Raw genomic sequence first — 21,189 nt, forward strand, 5'->3', positions numbered from 1 at the left:
TGAAGTCACTTCAGCGTCAGCAAACTCTTTGCAAACCCAGGGGGTTCCAGGAATCATGCTGATATGGGGATTTAATGAAGTAGGTAAACAGGGAAGCTTGTAGCCATCTAGAGTGGGGCAAAAGAATGGGGTTCAAAATATAACCATTCAGGCTTCTGCATTTGCCAAGTTAGTAGTAGGCCTCCGGCACCACTCCAGTGACATTTTAGCGACATTTTAGGATCATTTCTGAGTTTGAAGACATGTGCTTGTGCACAATCACACACCAATCGGACACGTGTAAATTGGTTGTTGCCTGTATTGTCTCAGATTTCTTCCAGAAGACTAAAGAGGTACCATAGCTCACTGGAAGAATACATGATTTGCACTATCACAAAATGCATCTGGATTGTTCCAAAGGATTTCAGGGAATAAGCGTGGGAATGAACTGAAACTCTGGAGAGCTGCAGCCAGCACAGACATTTCTGCTCCATATTGACAAATAGTCTGATTAAATTGGGGACGGGGGGCGGCACAAGAGGTGACTCCCTATGTGCATATAGGGGACTTCAATTTCATCCTGACGACAAACAAGTGAGGTAGGTTAGACCTGGTAGCAACAAGTGACCCATAGTTACCCAATTAGTTCCACATTTAAATGGTGATATTAATTGTTGTTGTTGTTTACTGCATTTATGAATTGCCCTTCCTCAAAAAAGAAGTCCAGCCCAATGTATAACAAAGGATAAAAAAACCCCAATTGCATCGGTGATTAAAACAAATGCAAAACTGAAATATTCATAAAGTAACAGTCATTAAAAATACAAATCCACACACTGCTGATCAGGGCAAACATTACCATATCAGACTGAAAAAGTCCTGAGCAAACAGAAACGTCTTTAGCTGACATCTAAATCCCAGCAACGAAGGAGGCAAATGCAACTCCAGGAGGAGATCATTCCAGATTGTTGTGGGGGTTTTGTGGGAGGTGGGTGGGTGTGATTTTGCTGTAAATATCAGGACTACAAAACATTGACGATTAAGCAAGGGAGGGCTGCTTTTTTGGCTTTGCGCATTTCTATTTTTCTTCACGTGATCTGTAAATGGGAATATATTTTACTACCTTGCTTTTCCTCCCAGGAGCTCACAGTTGCCTGCATTTCCCTCTCCTCCCTGCTTTTCTCAACCTTTGCAACAGCCCTTGAGATAGGCTAGGATAACTTAATATGTACAGAAGCAGCAGTGCTTGCTTACAGACTGAGGGGAGGGGTGACGATGATGCAGGGGGATCCATCCACTTATACTACTACTACTACTACAACAACAACAACAGTTTTTTATTTATACCCTGCCCATCTGGCTGCATATCCCCAGCCACTCTGGGTGTCTCCCAACAGAATAAGAATAAGCGATAATACATCAAACATTAAAAACTTCCCTAAACAGGGCTGCCTTCAGTTGTCTTCTAAAAGTCAGATAGTGTTTATTTCCTTGACATCTGATGGGAGGGCATTCCACAGGGTGGGCGCCACTACCGAGAAGGCCCTCTGCCTGCTACCCTATAGCTTAACTTCTTGCAGTGAGGGAACCATCAGAAGGCCCTCGGAGCTGAACATAAGGCTCTTCTTATGTTCTTAGTGTACTGGGCCCAGGAAATCCTGTTTGCGTACCTGAAAGCTTAGAGCTTCTTCAAAGCGAATAGATATATATATATAGTTTTATGTGCATTTGGTTCCTATTCTTAATTTATATTAACAGGAGTAAGGAGAAAGTGAGGCTGCCACTGGCACAGACTTCATTATGAAAAGACTCTCTTATCGTAAAGTTTGGTTTGATTTATTCTATTTCTGTGTTGCTTTTCATTCAAATGAATCCCAAAGTGGCTTACAAACAATAAATAGCAACAACATGATATAACATAAGAGAACATCACAAATACAGCACAAATCACATACAACACATTTAAGAACATCAGCATAAGCAAAAAAATACATTACAATACAGTGTTTGAGGTTTTGGTACTTCTGTGATTGTGACAACCGGGATCAGACTTTGTATTGAAAGGGCATTTTGAAATTTTATGGACTGGGAGAAATGCTAAGTTTTGAATGTGACTGATAAGAAACAGCCTTGGGGAAATTTCATTGTTGTGTTGCTGTTGTTTTCAAAAGTATAGGCAGCCACCTGTTTCTGCATGTTCAATATGTGCGCAACTGTGTATGCACATTTAGGAAGTTCAAAAGTGGGTGGTTCCAATTTGTACATTCAGTGTTTTTTCCCCTAAAAATAATAATAATGTTTAGGGGTACTCTCATTTCCCTACTCAGATTGAAATAATGCCCCTCAATGAGGCCCAACTTAGTTTCACAAAAGGTTTAGTGGTATGCGTACCCCTGCATTCTGCCAGAAAAAAAGCACTGTGTACATTAACCCAGGAAGTGTGGATCAGCTCAGTTCATATCAGAATTAGCAAAGGAGCAAAATGCTCAAGCATCCCTATTATCACATGATTGATTAGGTAGTGACTCTGCTGCAAATGACTCATACAGACTCATATTGCACTGTTATATCAAGCTTGATTCGTTCCAAATGAGAAGTTGCATTTTCCTATCAAGCCTGATTGGTTCCAAATAATAATCATTTGATGGCAAGATAATCACTTGATGTTGAAAGCATGACAAGTGATATATTTATGAGTACTGTAAACAGATATCATGAAGAGTGCCATAGTCCTCTCTTTTCACAATGCATCCCACAAAGCTTCTTCCAGAACATGCTGCTGCTTGGAAGAAGAGGGAAACAACCTATCACCAGGGTGAATGTGAATAGCAGTGGGTCACATTGGCTTTAAATGAGGTACAATTTCCATCACCAAATCTGTGGTTTCTTCCTATGGTGTAATTGGAGGCTATATAGACACCCTTTGTGATGATGCTCACATTTGCCTCAGCTCCCATCTCGCATCTGCTAGAGACTTAAATGAGATGCCTTTGAAAATTCAGAGTGAGACTTAAATTGTGACAAAGTTGTCTAAGGACAAATAGGAAAGTTTCCCTGCTTTGTTCCCACAGCGGGGCAAGTGCATCTATTACATATGAAGAAACCTCTATGATGCTATAACATTGTTTGCCCCCATAAGGAAAAGCAGGCAGTGCCTCTGCTCAGGGTCCCCAGACTCTGCATTTATTCTTGAAATGACAGCACTTTTCTGGATCACTGGACTCTGCAGCTCATAGCAGGTTAGTTCTGGGCTGTTGGGTCGCCCTTCGCAGCTGCCACTGAGTGGCTTTCCTTTGACTTGCACCAACTGCTGAGCTGGTATCGCTAAAGCAGAAACCTGTTTCAAGCACAGCGGACACAAGACAAGCTCAACAGCTGGAGGATATGTGCATAAATGGAACTTGTAAGCAGCAATGAAGTCTCCTGCCGGGTTGATTACCTAATAAGTCCTTCAGAAGGAATTCAGAAGCCACGGAGAAAATTGACTTAATATTGGAATACTCACCACCTCATCATTTCCCAATCAGCACCCTCTATTACCCAGAATTCTAAAACATTCTTACCTTATGAGCCGCCTTTCATCGGCCCAGATAGCTCATTCAGCATGACTTATCGCATAACCTACTTGGGGTCAACTACTCTTCAGAGTTTAAGCTGGCTAAACATTTCTGCACGATGTACAGATTCATGAAGTATAAGGTTACTAGTCATGGTGTCTATATACTACCTCCAAAATAAAAATAAAAACCCTGCCACTGAACACCAGTTGTTGGGGAACAGCAACAAGAGAGGGCTAAGGCACCTATATTCTTCTTGTGGGTTTCTCAGAGTCATTTGGCTATCTACTGTGGGGAACAGGACGCTGGACTAGGTAGGCCAATCATCTGATCCAGCAGGGCTCTTCATATGTCTTTATGGGAGTTTTTGGCCCAATCAGGATTGCATATGTTGACATCACTTTTATTGCTGAGCCTTTCAAATGGTAGCGTATCTGAGAGGAAGGAAAAAATGGAGGGCTTCTTCATCTCTGAAGATCTATGGATAGGGGATCTTTTTAGAGAGGGCAAGGTAGAATTATACACAACACACACACACCATCTATATTTGTTTGGAACACACTGTTTTACTTTTTTGTTCTCCTACAAATGCCCTTCCTTGCTTCTTTTCACAACAGCCTAGTGAAATATATTACACCAAGAGTGCCAAGGTCATTACCTTCATGGGAGAGAGTGATTTTTGTAATAAATAAATGGACAAAGGGGCAGATCCTTTCCCCACTAACCTTTCCTTGAGCCCAAGCAGGCAAACATCCCTTATCTGCATGGCTGAAATTGCTATTTATTATGAGAAAACAACCATAAATATTGTGCATAAAATGGTACATTATTTGAAGTTTCACTTTCAGTGAATCCTACAGCAGGCCTACAGATGTTAACGAATCTCCTCAACACTTTCCAATCTATTATCTCTTCACTATTGGAATATAACATAGTGTTCATACCTATAAGGCTGAGGTATGGAAAACCTCCAAGTCGATATGTTTTTATGAACCACTTTATATATACACTAGGGGCTGTTGCCCCTGCTTCACTCATCAACCCACCTACCTGTCATCTGCCAAACCCCACCCCCTGTCCAATCACCTTCTTCCTCTTATACCTTGCCCAATTCCCCTTCCTCCTTACTGCTCACCTCAGCTCCCTTTTTCCTCATAGCCCACCAATGCTCCACTCAGTGGCCGGGGTTACCCACTCTCTCACCAGTCTTACTCACCTGCCTGCTCACTCACAAGCTTCAGCTCTCTGTCCACCTGCCTCTATAGTCAGTCTCCACCTGTCTGCTCACTCACCAGTCTCAGCTGTTCCCCTTGGCTGCCTCTTTCTTCAATTCCCTCCTCCTTGTTTGTCAGCAGCCAAGTGAACTGCAGAGTGATGACATTCTTACGTTTTTATGGTTACAGGTAGATATCTATCTGTCTTGTGAGTGAATTTATTCCTAAAATGGGATCTTTGAACTTTAGGTATTCTTAAAGGTGGCCTGGCTCCGTGCTTGTGTATTTGCCATTAGGACTTTCCCATGCATCTTCAGAGCAATCTGAAATTTGCCAGTTTTAAATGAGAAAATCTATTCAGTCAATAATCACAGGGGATTCCTTCTCATTGGGGGACTATTGCCAAATGGTTCTGAACCCCTCTAGTGGTTACCTAAGCAGATGTGTGAGGCCAAAGGTCCTATCATTTAATAATGCAAGAAACAGTTCCAGCTTTCCCTTTCATAACTCTGGCCATCTCCAGAAAAAACACAAGAAGCTCACAATCAGGCCTCATGATGCTTGGCTCATGTGTATTCATTAAGTGTAAATAACAAGCCAGAGCCCTGCAGATGTCAGAGAAACTATTGGACATTTACAGAGCAAAGTCCTTGGATTCCAGTAAAGTCAAGGAGAATAAGCGTGCTCTGGCAACGGCCTACAGAGGGCTGCTCTAGAGTATTACTGCACAATGCAAATTAATAGCTATGCAGTGTGATTAATATTAAATACAGATGATTCTTGAATTAATTAGTAGCACTGTGGACAAGACCGGCATCAAGAACTGGTGAGGTTGGGCATCTGCTGAAAGCCAAGGCCATATCCAGGGGTCCACTGACAGGAACCCCCTGGTTTTCCTGGGAGAGCCAGTGTGGTGTAGTGGTTAAGAGCGGTAGACTCGTAATCTGGGGAACCGCATTCGCGTCTCCGCTCCTCCACATGCAGCTGCTGGGTGACCTTGGGCTAGTCACACTTCTCTGAAGTCTCTCAGCCCCACTCACCTCACAGAGTGTTTGTTCTGGCGGAGGAAGGGAAAGGAGAACGTTAGCCGCTTTGAGACTCCTTCGGGTAGTGATAAAGCGGGATATCAAATCCAAACTCTTTTTTCTTGGAGATGAAGACTGAATGAGAGAGTATCCTTGAATAACTATCACCCAGTTGTGAATACCCTCTTCTTGATGGAGAAAGTCATGGCAGAGTGGTGGAGGCCATTTGGGTGGGTGGTTCCCATGTTTGGCGAATTGGCAAATTGGGTATTCTCTATGGGATTGCATGCCTTCTGAAGAAGCAAGTGTGTAGCTTGGGGGCAATTCTGGTTACATCTATCAATTGAGGCCCAAGTGTTCTCTGTTCAGAGACTGTAGTCCACAAGAGGAATAAAGAACAAAGAAAAATGATTAGTCAAGTCATACTTATTATGCACATAATTCAGACACCCAGAGTTTGGGGTATGTTGGCAATGAACTGGGGATTTTTTTAAAGTGCAGAAATCATGTAGACTGTCAAATTAACGTTATACAGCAATTTAAAGACATGGTTTTAAATCCTTTGAACCAGTCGAGGGTGTTTAATGGTATGGCTGTTTATAGCTTCTAAATGCTAATTTTTAAAGAACTATATAAATATCCATTTTAATATTGAGATTTTTATTTAAGCAATTTTGTGCTCATGCACAGTGATTGATTAGTATTCATTTGGAGTTCATGCAAAGATAGCTGCAGAGACTAAAAATGGAGAGAAATTGGAATTGGTCTGACAATACAGATGTGCAGATATTTCTCTGCCATGTGTAGACTGAAGGCATGAAGGGCAAGTGAAGCCACAAAACTCAACCCCCATGTGCCTGCTTGGAACACCCTTGACAGCTGCCTGTTCCTGAGCAAGCACACCAGAATGATCTTGAGCCAGTCCCTATCTCTCACCCTAACCTACCTCACAGAGGTGACCAAAAACTCCATCCCCTATTAGGAAGGAGAAGGTGGTTCATGCCACCTTAAGCTCGTTGTGGAAGAAAGGTCTTATAATTTCCTATCCCCAATGTCTTATCAATGAACATAATGCTTTTTTTAAACCCATAGTGCAGCATAGAATGAAGTGGGAGAACAGGAGCACTCTTGGGCTCCCCATGTGACTTCCTGCATAGCCCCCGAGTCTGAAGACTCTATTATTATTATTCGGAGGTCCATACTGAACCTGAAACTGTTCTTAACCTGAAGCACCACTTTAGCTAATGGGGCCTCCTGCTGCCGTGCCACCGGAGCACGATTTCTGTTCTCATCCTGAAGCAAAGTTCTTAACCTGAAGCACTATTTCTGGGTTAGCGGAGTCTGTAACCTGAAGCGTATGTAACCAGAGATACCACTGTATATACAATCCATTTTAAATCCACAATATGGGATTATTAAAATCCCCTGACTTCCCTCTACTTCCCCACCCTCCGGTTCCTTTGTTATATGTAATTCATGCATGTCCATAAAAGCTTTAATCGTTTTTCTTTCCAATTCTTGTACCTTGTCTATAATATTACATTTTTATAGTATTACATTTTAAAAATCCTGCTCATGTATTAACTTGTATACATTGCCTTTTTATATATGCAATAAACATTTCCCATTCCTTCTTATTGTCTTCATGATTTCTTATTCTCCCAGTTAATTTAGCCATTTCCACATATTCCATTAATTTATTTTGCAGTCTTCTTTTGTGGGGACAACTTCTTCTTACCAAGATTGTGCTAATAGTATTTGAGTGGCTGATGTTGCATACATAAACAATGCTTTATATTTTTTTGATAGATCCACTCCTGTAATACCTAATAAGAAGGCTTCTGGCTTTTTGACAAAGATTATTTTCTGAACATTTTTTAAAAAATCATTATATATCATTTCCCAATACCTTTTAAAAACCTTACTTTTCCACCACATATGATAATAAGTGCCCTCTGTTTCTTTACATCTCCAACATTTGTTATCTGTTGTTTTATACATTTGACTCTACCACCATTATTATGCAATCTCAGGTGCTCAGCTATGAAGCTCAGCGGATAACCTTGAACCAACTCAGTTTCTACTAGAGCCCTGTGCTCCTTGCAGAATGACTCTGTTTTAAACCTTTCTTTCATTTCAGGATTTTGGTCTCAGTGTTTTAGCTGAATCTGAGATGACCCCCTCTGTTTCATCTTTGTGTCCCACCAGACATCCAGCTTCCCTCTTCTCTGTTACTACATTCAGACATCTGTTTGTCCTAGGACTGCACTGAATGTTTGTCTGTTTCTCTGTATTTTGCAGTGCTTTTTAAACCCATTCATTTCCCTTATAACCTGTTCCCCATGTACTGGTGCCATTTTATTTTCTGATTATGACTTCTTGGTTTTTCTGAGTGTGATTCCAGCTAATAGAAAATGTGATTTTTATCCCAATGCCATGTAGCACATCATATTTGGCTGCATGTTGACATCATGAGAGCAAACGAAGCCAAGTTAGAGTAAGGGAATGTTTTCTGAACTGGTCAGATTGGAGATCATAGCCAATCAGGGATCATGTAAGGAACAAACAATGTCAACTAAAGGCAAACAAAAATTAATCCAGGGCAAAGCATCCTGGAGAGGCAAAGCATTTTATCTCTGAAAAATGGCCAAAATAACCTGCAACAAATTATCTGTTTATAATGTTCATGGAAAGCCCTCTCCCCAATATCCTGAAGGAGTATACCTGAAGGAGCGTCTCCACCCCCATCGTTCTGCCCGGACACTGAGGTCCAGCTCCGAGGGCCTTCTGGCGGTTCCTTCATTGCGAGAAGCAAAGCTACAGGGAACCAGGCAGAGGGCCTTCTCGGTCGTGGCGCCCGCCCTGTGGAACGCCCTTCCAGCAGATGTCAAAGCGATAAACAACTACCTGACATTCAGAAGACATCTTAAGGCAGCCCTGTTCAGGGAAGTTTTTAACGTGTGATATTTTACTGTATTTTGGGTTTTTATGGAAGCTGCCCAGAGTGGCTGGGGAGGCCCAGCCAGATGGGCGGGGTATAAATAATAAATTATTATTAAATTATTATCCCCCATGCTTTAGACACATCTTTGCATCCTAGCTTTTGCTGACTGACCCTTCTTGTCTTCTCTCTCTCTCTTTCTCCCTCTCTCTCCTTCCTTCTCTTTGCTCCCTGATGTGTCCTAACCTTAATTACACTGTAATCCTCCAGGCTTGGCCTATCGTATTTTTTAATCAATGTACAGTACCTCACAGCTTTATAGGGGACAATAATAATTAAGTATTAATGTTATTATCATCACTGTGCAGAACTTGCAGGCCAGTCACAAATCAGCATCGCGTATCTGACATTCAGCTAACCAGCCCATTCATCACAGCACAAGCACCGCTTTAGACGGTTGTGAAGTTACCAACAAACTGCTGAATGAAATCTCGCAAGTGGGGGGAATAGTGGAAGAAAGTATTGTGTTTGCTCCCCAATTCCATATTTCATTTGGAGCAAAATTGTTAAGATGGATGCAAGATTCTATATAGCAGACGTTGCAAAATGGGTTCTTTATGGAGTTAACCTTGATTTGTGTAGAAGACATGTGTGGTGGAGAATTAGACCTGGGAAGCCTGGTTTTTGCAGAACATCTACAGAGCAGTGTGGCGAGGAAGACTTGGAAGAGACAAGTGGCTGGAGATGGAAAGGCAGTAGTGGAGGGCAGGGAGGAGCAGAAGCACTTACCTAACCTCCCACCACCACAATCACTGTGCTTACCAGAGGGGAAGGGCAAGGCTAAGTGGAGACTTAAGTTGGCTAAAAGGGGCCCACTTAGCCAACTTAGCCCACTTAGCCCAATAAGCCAACTTAGCCAGCTTAAGTCTCCGCTAAGGCTAAGCTGGCTATGTGGGGACTTAAGTCCCCACTTAGCCCACTTAAGCCCCCACTTACGGCCCCCAGGTTGAGTGTTAATTACTCCCTTTGGGGGCAGCAGCACAGAAAGTGGGGTTTGCGGTACGAAATGCCACCAAATCAGTGCAGCACTTGGGCACTGGTTTGGAGTCAATCGGACAAGGTTGGGGTTTTGGCTTTTACTTGTGACCCTGGTTTGAGTGGCAATTAGTTTGGGGGGGGTGACACAAAATGTGGGGTTTGCAGCACAAAATGGCACAAAAGTAGCACTAACCTTTGGCATCCGTTTGGGGGGTATCTGGAATTATGGGGTCACACATTAAGTGAGTATATCACTGCACATTTGCGAGACGGTGCTTGATCAAAGATCCTTTGCTGTATTTTGCCTTCACAAAGTAAAACTGGGTTTACGATATTGTTTCAACTCTTCCCTTAGCAATATACATTTCTCTTTCCTTTCTGTTCCTCCTTCCTGCTCAGAAGACCCGCTGCTTACAAGAGGCAGGAGCAGGGACCAATCCTTTGTCTTAATTCCCACTGGAGACATTTATAAACAAAACTAACTAGAACGGCATTAGCCAGAAACCTTGTACACGAGAGCGGAATGTGTCAGACTTCAATTGATCCCTGCTGGACTCATTTAAATCTCACTGAAGAAGATGCTTGTGTTATCTTAATCCGCTGTTTGGGGTTGATTGTACGGCATTGTCGAAGCAAGCATAGTCATAGTAGGGGGTTTGAAGGCTCCTGGTGCCTTATACCACCTGGCAACTTCAGAATCTGCAATTTGAAGCACCCCCTACTAGCCAGCTGCTTTGGGGGCACTAAGTGAGTGGATAGCTGGCAAGTCGGTTCCTCTTTTCCTCAATCTGCTATGGTGGTTTCAGAGAACTGGACACTTTGTGCTGGCTGCCAAATCTCCTAGCTCTTGTGTTTATACATGCTGATGTCTTCGCAAGTGCTTCATTGTCACCAAACTGTGAGTGACAACATGTTCTGTTGAGAAACTCACGGAACCAGGTGTTCAAATAATCTTACAATCATAGACCACAGTGCAGCATGGACGTTCTCTGTGCATTTCCCTACGTGGTCTGGAAGAGAAACTGGCACGTCCTTTGTAGATAGGAGGGATACCACAAAGCATGCCGTTGTCGCTCAGATCTTCCATTTCCTTTTGCGCCTGTGCTGCTTCCTTGAAAGCAAATGTCATCTGCTCAGCAGGTAAATCAGAGTGCAAGAGTTTCGCCCTCTGGCCCCAGCTGAGTCACTCAGAGTGCTTACCTAAATCTAGAAAGCAAAGGTCACTGCACTTACTTTATCAAAGATGCACAGAGCTTTTCAATGAAGTATCACCACAGCCGCTTTCACCTTGTCACCTTATTGGTCAACGTACACACAATACTGATCAGAGTTATGGAGATAGCACCCATGGAAAACTGCAGCATTTTTGCATTCAGAAGGCTGCAAATGAATGCATTCAAAAAGATAAATTTGATGCATACCATCCAACATTTCTCCGATGAAAACTGAGATATCCTTGTCAGTTTGCATTTCTTAGTGCAGAAAGTATTGATCTGATGTGTAGAGATCTTTCATATTCTAATTAATTCAAGAGGGTTCTGGAAGCTTTTCTGTGTGAAAGAAACAAGCAGAAAGTTCATGATGTTTGGGTTATTCCTTTAGAGAAGATGAGTACAGCTGGCTTAAACTGGTTCTCTTATCTCTTCTGTCGAGGTCATGCTGACTATAAAAATAGGACAGAAGGACCCTGGGTTTCACTTTCACTTTCTATCTCTTTTCCTACCGGTGTGGTTTTCTGTATATAGTAGAGTGGTACCTCGGGTTACATACACTTCAGGTTACATACGCTTCAGGTTACAGACTCCGCTAACCCAGAAATAGTGCTTCAGGTTAAGAACTTTGCTTCAGGATGAGAACAGAAATTGTGCTCCAGCAGCACAGCGGCAGCGGGAGGCCCCATTAGCTAAAGCGGTGCTTCAGGTTAAGAACAGTTTCAGGTTAAGTACAGACCTCCGGAACGAATTAAATACTTAACCCGAGGTACCACTGTATTAAGGTTTAGTCTTACTATAAGTTACTGTAAGTTTAAGTTAAGTTTGCTGCAACTGGATTTCTTATGGACAGTGCCAATCCTGAATGTATTGGATTTGTAACCACTATTCTCATTTGTCTTCCATAGCAGTAAAGCTCTGCTGGATGAAATATTAATTGCCTCTGGTCTATTTTTGGGAATCCTGCAACGTGTTTAAGTTTCTACTCTGCTAACTATACATTGGAATCTGCTCTGGATCAATATTGTGTAGAATTTCAATGACAGTCCTATAAGTTCATATTGGATTATACTTAAGTAGGCCACTCTACATATGCAAAATCTACCCACCCCCCTTTCTCTCTTGCCCCTGGCTACCCATTTACTCTGGAGGTCAATTACAGTGGCTGCTTAATCAGAATGCCCTAGAATCTTGTTGCCCAAAGAGCATTCCCTCCCTCCGTTCTTCTCAGCAGCCATGGTAGTTGAGTGGAGTGGTGTGGCAGCTGCTGCGGGCGCAAGGCCTTCTAAATATCAAAACCCTTGTCTGCGGTAGTCCGCTCCTCTGGTGATTTTTATCAGCGCCGGAGTTTCAGAGTGCTTCAGGCCATAGCGCAGAATGAATTTGTTCCAGCAGGAATTGAAATAAATCTTTTAATAAAGGCTTTAAGGAAAGCTTTTGGGAGGTAGTGGGGCATGTGAGTATGCAGCTCTCCCATTGGGATTTGGTCATCACTTACAAAGAGCTGAGTTAAATGAGCACAGGCTGGGTATAGGTGTTAATGTTTCAGAGACCTAAAGCAGTATGATAGCAATCCTAATCCTGACTACAGGCTAGCGATGTCTTTCCTTGGCTTGATTCAAAATCGGACTCAGCAAAACCTGCTCCTTTTTTTTTTTTTAAGGGGGTGGCTTGTTCCCTCTCCCCCAAGTTCAGTTGCAAATTTCGACTCATAGAATCATAGAATTGTAGAGTTTGAATGATGTCACAGAAAGTACAGTAGAGTCTGAATGCAGAGGGGACACCAAAACAGGGGAAATACAGTCGTACCTTGGAAGTTGAATGGAATCCATTCTGGAAGTCCGTTTGACTTGCAAAACGTTCGTAAACCAAATTGCAGCTTCTGATTGGCTGCAGGAAGCTCCTGCAGCCAATCAGAAACCGCGGAAGCCCCATCAGACGTTTGGGTTCCAAAAGAACGTTTGCAAACCAGAACAATTACTTCCGGGTTTACGGCGTTCGGGAGACAAAATGTCTGAGTTCCTGGGCGTTCGGGATCTAAGGTACGACTGTACATCATTTTACAAAAGAGGATTTGCATAACATTTGCATGAGCTAATATTTATGTATAGAATTTGAAATAATTGCTAAGACTGAAATAGAAATACAATGCATCTCATCATAGTGGGGAAGGCTGTGGCAAGGTGACATTTGGACAGCAGACTGAGCAGATATACAGGTTACCTGTATGCCCAACAGTTGACAGGCAACTTCAAGGCTACTATTCTCCATTCTTGTGGTTTTTTATCTTTAACAGGTCTTAGATAGGGCAGCTCTTCAAACAGAGGATGCCTTCAAAGAGAGGACAGTAAAGTAGGACACATGGCCACTCTGAACCAGCCTCTGTGATTCTCCCAACACTGAGATACCTTGTGCATTGCCTCATTTCCTTCTCAAAGTGTATTTATTGGTGGTGGCTGGGGGGGGGCAACATTGGGGAAGGCGATGTCCTGCTAGAGGCCTCTGGGTGAAGTTGCAGCACACATGCACAAATTAAGCTTCACACTCTAAGTAGACATGCCTTACTCATCCATTTCATACCCATTTCACATACAGTGGTACCTCACAAGACGAATGCCTCGCAAGACGAAAAACGTGCAAGACGAAAGAGTTTTCCGTTTCTTTAGTCATTCCGCAAGACGAATTTCCCTATGGGCTTGCTTCGCAAGACGAAACGTCTTGCGAGTTCTTGTGAGTTTGTTTCCTTTTTCTTAAAGCCGCTAAGCCGCTAAGCCGTTAATAGCCGCTAAGCCGCTAAGCCGTTAATAGCCGCTAAGCCGCTAAGCCGTTAATAGCCGCTAAGCCGCTAATAGCCGTGCTTCGCAAGATGAAAAAACCGCAAGACGAAGAGACTCGCGGAACGGATTAATTTCGTCTTGCGAGGCACCACTGTACCTGATTTAGATGGCCTGGATGTAGATCTTGCGATCTGCACAAGTTTCTCTCTCCCCTGCATATTTAAGGAACTAAGGTTAAATGACCTGATGAAGGGACGAAAAAAGAGGAATGAAACTCAGTCTCTCTCAGAGAGAGGCTGATAAAGTCAAAGGGTCACTCACACAGAAGTTGCAAGGAAATGAGTTATTGCTGCAAAATTTAAGTGCTAGGGTTGTTTCCCGCTGTGTCGGGAGATTGACAGGTCTCTATTTTGCCTGGGATTCCTTACATTTGTAGGTCCTCGGGGCCATTTTGGAGTGAATTTATCTCACCTCCACCAAGGCAGACACGGAAAGAGAGGGATAGAATTCATACACAAATCTATGCCGAGTGAATTATGATGTGGAAATGATCCAGCCATTTCATGCCCTTATAAGTCTGTATCTGCTATGTCTTATTACTAGAATGCATCAAAATAAAGCTGCTGGGGGCTAATGCCCACATATGAATACAAAAAAGTTTTGAATAAGCCCATCTTTGTTTACATAAGTTGCGCTGCTGGCAGCATCTCCCCTAATACGCATAAGTTTATTTCAAGCATTGATTTTCTTTATTGCCAGTTGAAACTGCTTCAATATTGCATTCAGATAGGGAGAGTGGATACAAAATGTCTCTAGAGCTGCTCTGAATAGCTGCCCGTTTTGATAGTGGGGGTCAAACAGGGAATATTTATGCCAAACGTTTAGATCAGGGTGGAGAACCATTTTCCAGACAAAGGCTTGGATTCCCTTCTGTGGGGCACATGGCAGTGGGGCCAATGGTGAATGTGAGCAGAGAAATGAATGCAAATGTTATCTTTATACAGTAGACTAGTTCCTACATAGACCAGAACACTTTCTCTATCCTCTTTTCAAGCGAGCAAGGCACATGATCAGAATTCAAGGATACATTCCAGCCAGGCTAAAGCACTCAAGGGGAATGCAACTTGGGTCAGTAAGGGGCCTGGCTTGAGGAAAGTGGGTATGGATGAGGAGGTGCAGCCTGGCAAAAGTCGTAAGGGCTATACAGAGAGTCATGGAGCACTACATCTGTTAAGGATAATGGTTTAATTTCCTGAAATGGGAATGTTGCTTATACTGTATTAAATTGCTGTGTTTTTATAGCATGGGGTTTTTCCTTTGGCAGTAGCTAAGTCATGTGATTGGCTGGCTGTGAGTCACATGAGAAAGGCATTCCATTCTGTTGTGACTGTTATTCAAGTAACTGTCATTTTTAACTGTTTTCCTGTTCTCTCTGTGTATGCGAGGTAGAATGGCTGCTGAGAGAGGTTTCTCTGGATGCTGCTGAGGACAGTGTGTGTCAATGTGGTCTGCCTGGGGTGAAGCAGACAGAGGAAGATCCCTAAATGTTAATAGGGAGAAACTTGTGCTCTCTATAAGTGAGCATGCATGAGATTGTAGGTATGTTCTTCTCAGCTATATGTTTCTGAAAGTAAAGTTCTTTTGAATATAAAGAGTCTGGACATTTCATAACATCAATATATTGGGATCATTTCACCCCTTTGGGGGAATTTCCTCCTGCCCCCAAAGGATGATCCCACCCAACCAGAGATAACATGGTGAATGGGATGAGATCACAGTACTACATAACCAATCAGCTTTAACCATTGCTGAGGTGGGAGTCGGCAGCTGAGAGAAGGTCAATCCAAATGAATGGATGGATATTTTAATGAGGAACATTCCCCACCAATCACCCTGTCAAAACAGGGTGATTGGTGGGGATTGGGGGAAACTGTCAAAATCATTTGCAAAAAAAAAAAAGCAAAAAAGCTGGGGTGTAGTTTTAAGTCAGCCCCAGTTTTAACTAAAGAATTTTGCTGGCCGCTATCTTTTCTAAACTGAATCCCAAAGCATTGGTTCAAAGTGCTTATCTAACAGTTTCTTTTTTGTATAGTGGAAACTTTAATTATCTTCAGCTTAACTGTCTATTCATGAGAAAATACTTTTTCCTCCTCGCATAACTGAACCCTCCCTGACCTTTTTATCACATGCCCTGCACATTTCCCATTAGAAACACTTTCTGTGTTCATTGATGATGATAGGGGAGGAAGGAGAAGTGTTTCCCAGGTGTATATTAAGGCAAGCGTTGCTAAAAGCTGCACTGAGGGGATAGATGAGTATCAGGTGGAGGATTACAACACTTGAAAATACTGATTATGCCACTCTTTGTAAGATATGTGTTAAATCTCCTAGCTTTGCAGAGATTAGCAGGCTTCTACTCAGACCACAATCCTGGTTCCTGATTTGGTTGAAAACTTGGTGTACAACGGTTGCAAGTGCATTGCTTGAATGAAACATAGATCCTGCACTGGGATAATCACTGAGAATAACATAGGAAGATATTGTTTTGAGAGAGGTTAATTATTATTTTTTTTATTTATACCCCATCCATCTGGCTGGGTTCCCCCAGCCACTCTTGGTGGCTTAGCACATAAAATATTGTAAAACATTAGAAATTAAAAATTTCCTGATACAGGGTTGCCTTCAGATGTCTTCTAAAAGTCAGATAGTTGTTTATTTCCTTGACATCTGATGGGAGAGAGTTCCACAGGTACTAGACCCTCTCCTTCTAATTTGTCCTTTTCTCCATACCCCTAAAGCAGGAATGGGGAACCCCTGCCCTGTGGGCCCCTGAGGCCATTTCTCTCAAGCTACACCCCACCTGTCCATCAGCTGACATCACTTGGTCAGCTGACTGGGTGATATCTGCTGACAGGCAAGAGGGTGGGGTTCAACCCAACATGTTCTCTGTTGGGAATGAACTGGCAAAGCAGAACCACACAGGCAGCAGGCACAAAGCCTCTACTCATCAGCTAGTGAGCAGAGGGTTCAATCCTGACTGGGTGCTGCCAATTCCTGCAGCCAGAAGGATTGCACTGGAGGTTCAAAGAGGAGCAGAGGTGGTTCCAAAGGCCTTTTGCAAACAGGCCTGCAATGCTCTTTAAACCTCTAAAACCTGACCCCGTCCACCTACCAAATATGGCCCTCCAGGGGTGAGGAGATAAGGGTCTGGCCCCCTTGCCAGAAAAGATTCTGTGCCCCTGTGCTAAGAGGGATGACTTCTTAGAGGGAGAAGACCTACACAACAAGGGTCGTATTATAGAGAGTGACTTTAAAATGTGTTCCCACTAAAGATTATTCTCCATTCTGTCCTTCTCTCACACTGCATTGTTATCCCCTCTGGTGATAATACTATTTTCCTTCCTCATTTTTTTTTTAAAGATTCCTATAACCTTATTATAAGTCTTGAGGGAAATTTTGCTTTTGAAAGCAAAATTCCCATTCTGGTGGGGGAAAATTTGATGAAGAAAGCCTGCCGACTCTAAGCTTAGAGATATATAAATAAATAAACAGAACAATAGAGAACCAAAGTTAACTACAAAAGGAGATAGAGTTTCCAGCGAAACAAATTTCTCAGAGGATTTTGCCTTTCCCCGGTTGTGATGTCTTGCTAAAGCAAATATCAGCTAAAGATGGCAGTATATGAGCTAATAGTACGAGTGCTTGAGCATCACCCTCAGTCTAAGAACAGTCCTTAAAATTAATTAAAAGTTCTGATCTCCCACATCCAGCTCTTTCTCATCTCAGACGTTCTGTGTGTCTGTGTTCATGTGCGCACACACATCCCACAGCCAGACCTGTGAGAGCTAGCAAAAGATGCACGGTGGCAGCGCAACAGAGATACACACTTTACATCACAACAGGAGAGGATGTGTGGGAGAGTAGACTCCAGTTATCGCCATTAATGTTTCATGAAAACTACTCACATCTTCCCTACAACTGACAAGATAAAAAAGATACAGGCATTAAAATTCAGATAACAGACTACTGCCTCGGCAGTCGTTGCATTAGAATTCAGAGCGAAAACTATTGCTTTGCAAGGAATACAAGGCCTGCTACATTTTCTTCCAGCAGTGTTCCCAGGAAAAAGAAGAACACTTTTTTAAAACCATACATTCTGCAGGATGCAAAACTGACTTTGCAACACTCATTGTGCTACTTGTTACCATTGGCTGCTGATGTGTGAGGTGTGTGTGTTTTGCCACAGGGCCTATGTTTTCTGCAAAAAAATAATCTTTGGAGGAGAAGTAGTGGTTATTCATTTAGAATCTGTCCATTTCTTTTCCTCTTTTTGCTTCTTACACTTTACACAAAAATTCCTTAGAGACTTACTTTAATGGGATACACACACACAAAAAAAGATACTCAGGAATGCCTTCTCAGAAACAACCATGCAGGCCTTTGTATTGGGAGAGGTTTCGTATATTTTATTTGTATTCCATCCTTTCTTCTGGGAACTGAGAGAGAGAGATTTTTGCCTCACGGCTTGCCTGTGAGTTAAGTCGGCCAGACTTGTCCAAAGTTGGCCAATGTGCTTTTGCGGCTGAAAAGTGTTTTGAATGCTGACTGTTTTTGGCAGCCTGTCCTTATCGCAGAGTGCCTCATTTCAGTTACAGCAAGTTTCCAGCTGTGTAGCTCCTGCTTCTATATATGTATAAGCAGTGCTCATACAAATTTCCCTCTTGTGCATCAGGGAGAGCATAGTTATGCATTTGGCAGACATCGGAAAGAACTTTTGCACGTGTCCATAGAGTTCCTCCAGATGTAGAAGGATCGTTGGCCCATTAGGATCTCTGGTAGCATGCTTTGGAGATCATGGAGGGGTGAGCCTTTTATAATAATAATTATAATCAATTTATCATTTCTACCCTGCCCATCTGGCTGGGTTTCCCCAGCCACTCTGAGCAGCTTACAGAATATCTAAAAACATAATAAAAACACCAAGCATTAAAAACCTCCCGATACAGGGCTGCCTTCAGATGTCTTCTAAAAGTTGTGTGATTCTTTATCTCTGTGACATTTGAAGGGAGGGTGTTCCACAGGGAGGGCGCCACTACCAAGAAGGCCCTCTGCCTGATTCTTCTTCATGAGAACATATATTTGAGGTTGTTGTTGTTGGCATCTGTTTTCCTTGGGAGACAATGCACTTTTGGAGTGAAGTCACACCACTGGAGAGTTAGAGCACCTGCAGGCCGAGGTGCCGAGTTGTGCCCAACACGGGGAGGGGGCATCACACATGTGCGACATCACACACGCTATGGAGTCACGTGACTGTCACAGACCTCCCAAGTGTCTTGTGGTGTCTCACAACGTTGCATGGTCTGGAGCAACCTCCAGCGAGGCCAGGCCAAGCTGTGCAGCATCTATTGACACTGCACGGCTGAGTCAACTGCCAGCCAGGCCACACCAAGCTACATGGCGTCTCCCAAGGCGGTGGAAGACAGCGGACAAAGGGAGGAGAGAGGGGGAAGGGATGGGTGGGCGGGGAAAGGCTTGGCCTCCTCCATCCTCTCAAGATTGTGGGGACTCAACCAGCAGCCATGGGGGGAGGAGCTGAAGATGCCTCAACCCTATAGAATTGGTGCCTAGGATTGCAGGTGGAGCAGATGAAGGCATCTGGTTTTGCTGCTATGGGAGCACCATGGCATTTCTTCTCTCTGCACTCCTCCCAGTGGTTATTTTTCCTTCTCTGGTCACTGCTGTGGATACATGACCTGACTGCCTGTCTCCTGTCACTGCGATCACCTGCAAATAATTTTTAGGTATGTTGACATAATTTCTAAGGACACTTTTGGTTACTAATTTGGTTGATCATTCACAGAAGTTCATCCTCTCCATGTCCCTTTTAATTTAGCCTCGCCCTCATGTTCATCTGACAATCTTCTGCTAATAAACCACATTTCCGTCAAGCATATCAACTGCCCAGGTGCAGTGTAATGAGCCTTGGACGTTAAAAGGCAATCGGTTTGGTGGGAAAGGCATTGAAATCCTTCATGTTTCATTTCCATTTAGTCCAGCAAGTGTTTCCTATAGCTCTTGATGGCATTCTGGCAGGCCTGGAGCAGTGAGCAACAAGTTTTAGTACTCTTTGTTTGTTTGTTTGTTTGTTTGTTTGTGTGTGTGTGTGTGTATATGTGTGATATGCTTCTGATGCTCCTCTTCAAGACATGGCAAAGAAGATAAGCTCATAAGCTGAGAGTGCCTTGAATACTATGCCAAAATTCTGAAATTGAAAGAAATTGTGCATAAATTCATATTTCATGGACTATTTTCCTTCAGAAAATAAGATGCCATGGGCTGGAAGGAGCTTAGTCCCATGGTTCAAATCTGAAACCTGCTTTCAATACCAAAGACATGTGAAGTGTGATATTAATGCATTAGCACTGGTATCTCTGACTAAGGAAAGATGTTTTCCCAGTCCCTCTTGGTATTGCTCCCAGACACTGATACTCCTATTTTACAGAGAGATGCTGAATTATAGAATAGTCTCTCTCTCTCTCTCATAAAGGTCACTCCTCACCAAGGGAGCATACTATACCCTACAGCTATGAAGTTGCACACCAGAATCAGTTTCAGAATTCCTTGTTCGGGACCCTCAGAACCTGATGGACAATTCACAATTTACTATTCTTGTGTATATGCAGGGTGACCCACATACACACACAAGCAAACACATTTCCATGGTATGTGCATGTACATTTATTGAGTAGAGAAGCTGAGCTGTTAGAAACCTAGAAAGCTGCCTAAACTGAGTCAAATCACTGTTCCATCTCGTTCCGTACACAGGCTCTCCACTGTTTCAGACAAGATACATTTCTAGCTCTGCCTGCAGTTGCTGGGCATTATAAAACATTTGCATGCAACACAGATGTTCTGTCACTTGAGCTATTGTCCAACCCTCCATTAATGGTGGCAAGTAAATCTTGCCATATTGGTGGTGGTGGCAAATGTTAGCAATACCTTAGACACAGTGCTTCACCTTCCATCAGGAGGAGATCGCTGAAATGTTGGGGGAAATCGGAGCTCAACAACTTTTGTTTCTGGATTTTCACTTTTTGAAATATGGCAGCCCTAGCTTCCATAATAACAAAGCTAACAGAAACCTAGCCTTTTCGGACATCTGGTTGAGGAGGGAAATTTGGCGTCCCCTGCTGCCATCTGGCATCTCAGAACTTCAGGGCTCTGGGATAACCCTGAGAACTTATTTATTTATTTATTTATTTACATTTTTATTGATATTATTTTAGTAAAGTAAATAAGGAAGAAGGAAAACAGAAAAGAAAGGGATGGAAGAAAATACATATTTCAAAAACAAACAACAAAAGCAGAGGAAAACAGCAATGACAAAATACCCCTGAGAACTTGTCTGACCCTACAAGCTTTACATGAGCCAAGGCCAGCTCAAGAC

At 42.9% G+C, this 21,189-nt stretch overlaps 1 protein-coding gene across 2 annotated transcripts in view; it reads right to left on the reverse strand.

Moving 5' to 3' along the window:
- The window catches only part of LOC309341606 (uncharacterized protein), a 32,393-nt gene extending 16,995 nt beyond the window's left edge, over positions 1-15,398 (reverse strand). The window contains exons 1-2 of one of the 2 annotated variants that reach the window (XM_081861324.1): positions 14,830-15,398; positions 13,900-13,954 (exon numbers count right to left, since the gene is read on the reverse strand). In XM_081861324.1, the coding sequence (XP_081717450.1) occupies positions 13,900-13,954; positions 14,830-14,957 (183 nt within the window). In that variant the 5' untranslated portion in view covers positions 14,958-15,398. Of the gene's footprint in view, positions 1-10,411; positions 10,961-13,899; positions 13,988-14,829 lie in introns of those variants that run through there. The other variant, XR_014156424.1, reaches the window with a different exon arrangement.
- Positions 15,399-21,189: the final 5,791 nt, after the last annotated feature.

Source organism: Podarcis erhardii (genome assembly GCF_964252035.2).
Source record: "Podarcis erhardii genome assembly, chromosome: 5".
In the NCBI taxonomy this organism is placed as follows: Eukaryota; Metazoa; Chordata; class Lepidosauria; order Squamata; family Lacertidae; genus Podarcis; species Podarcis erhardii.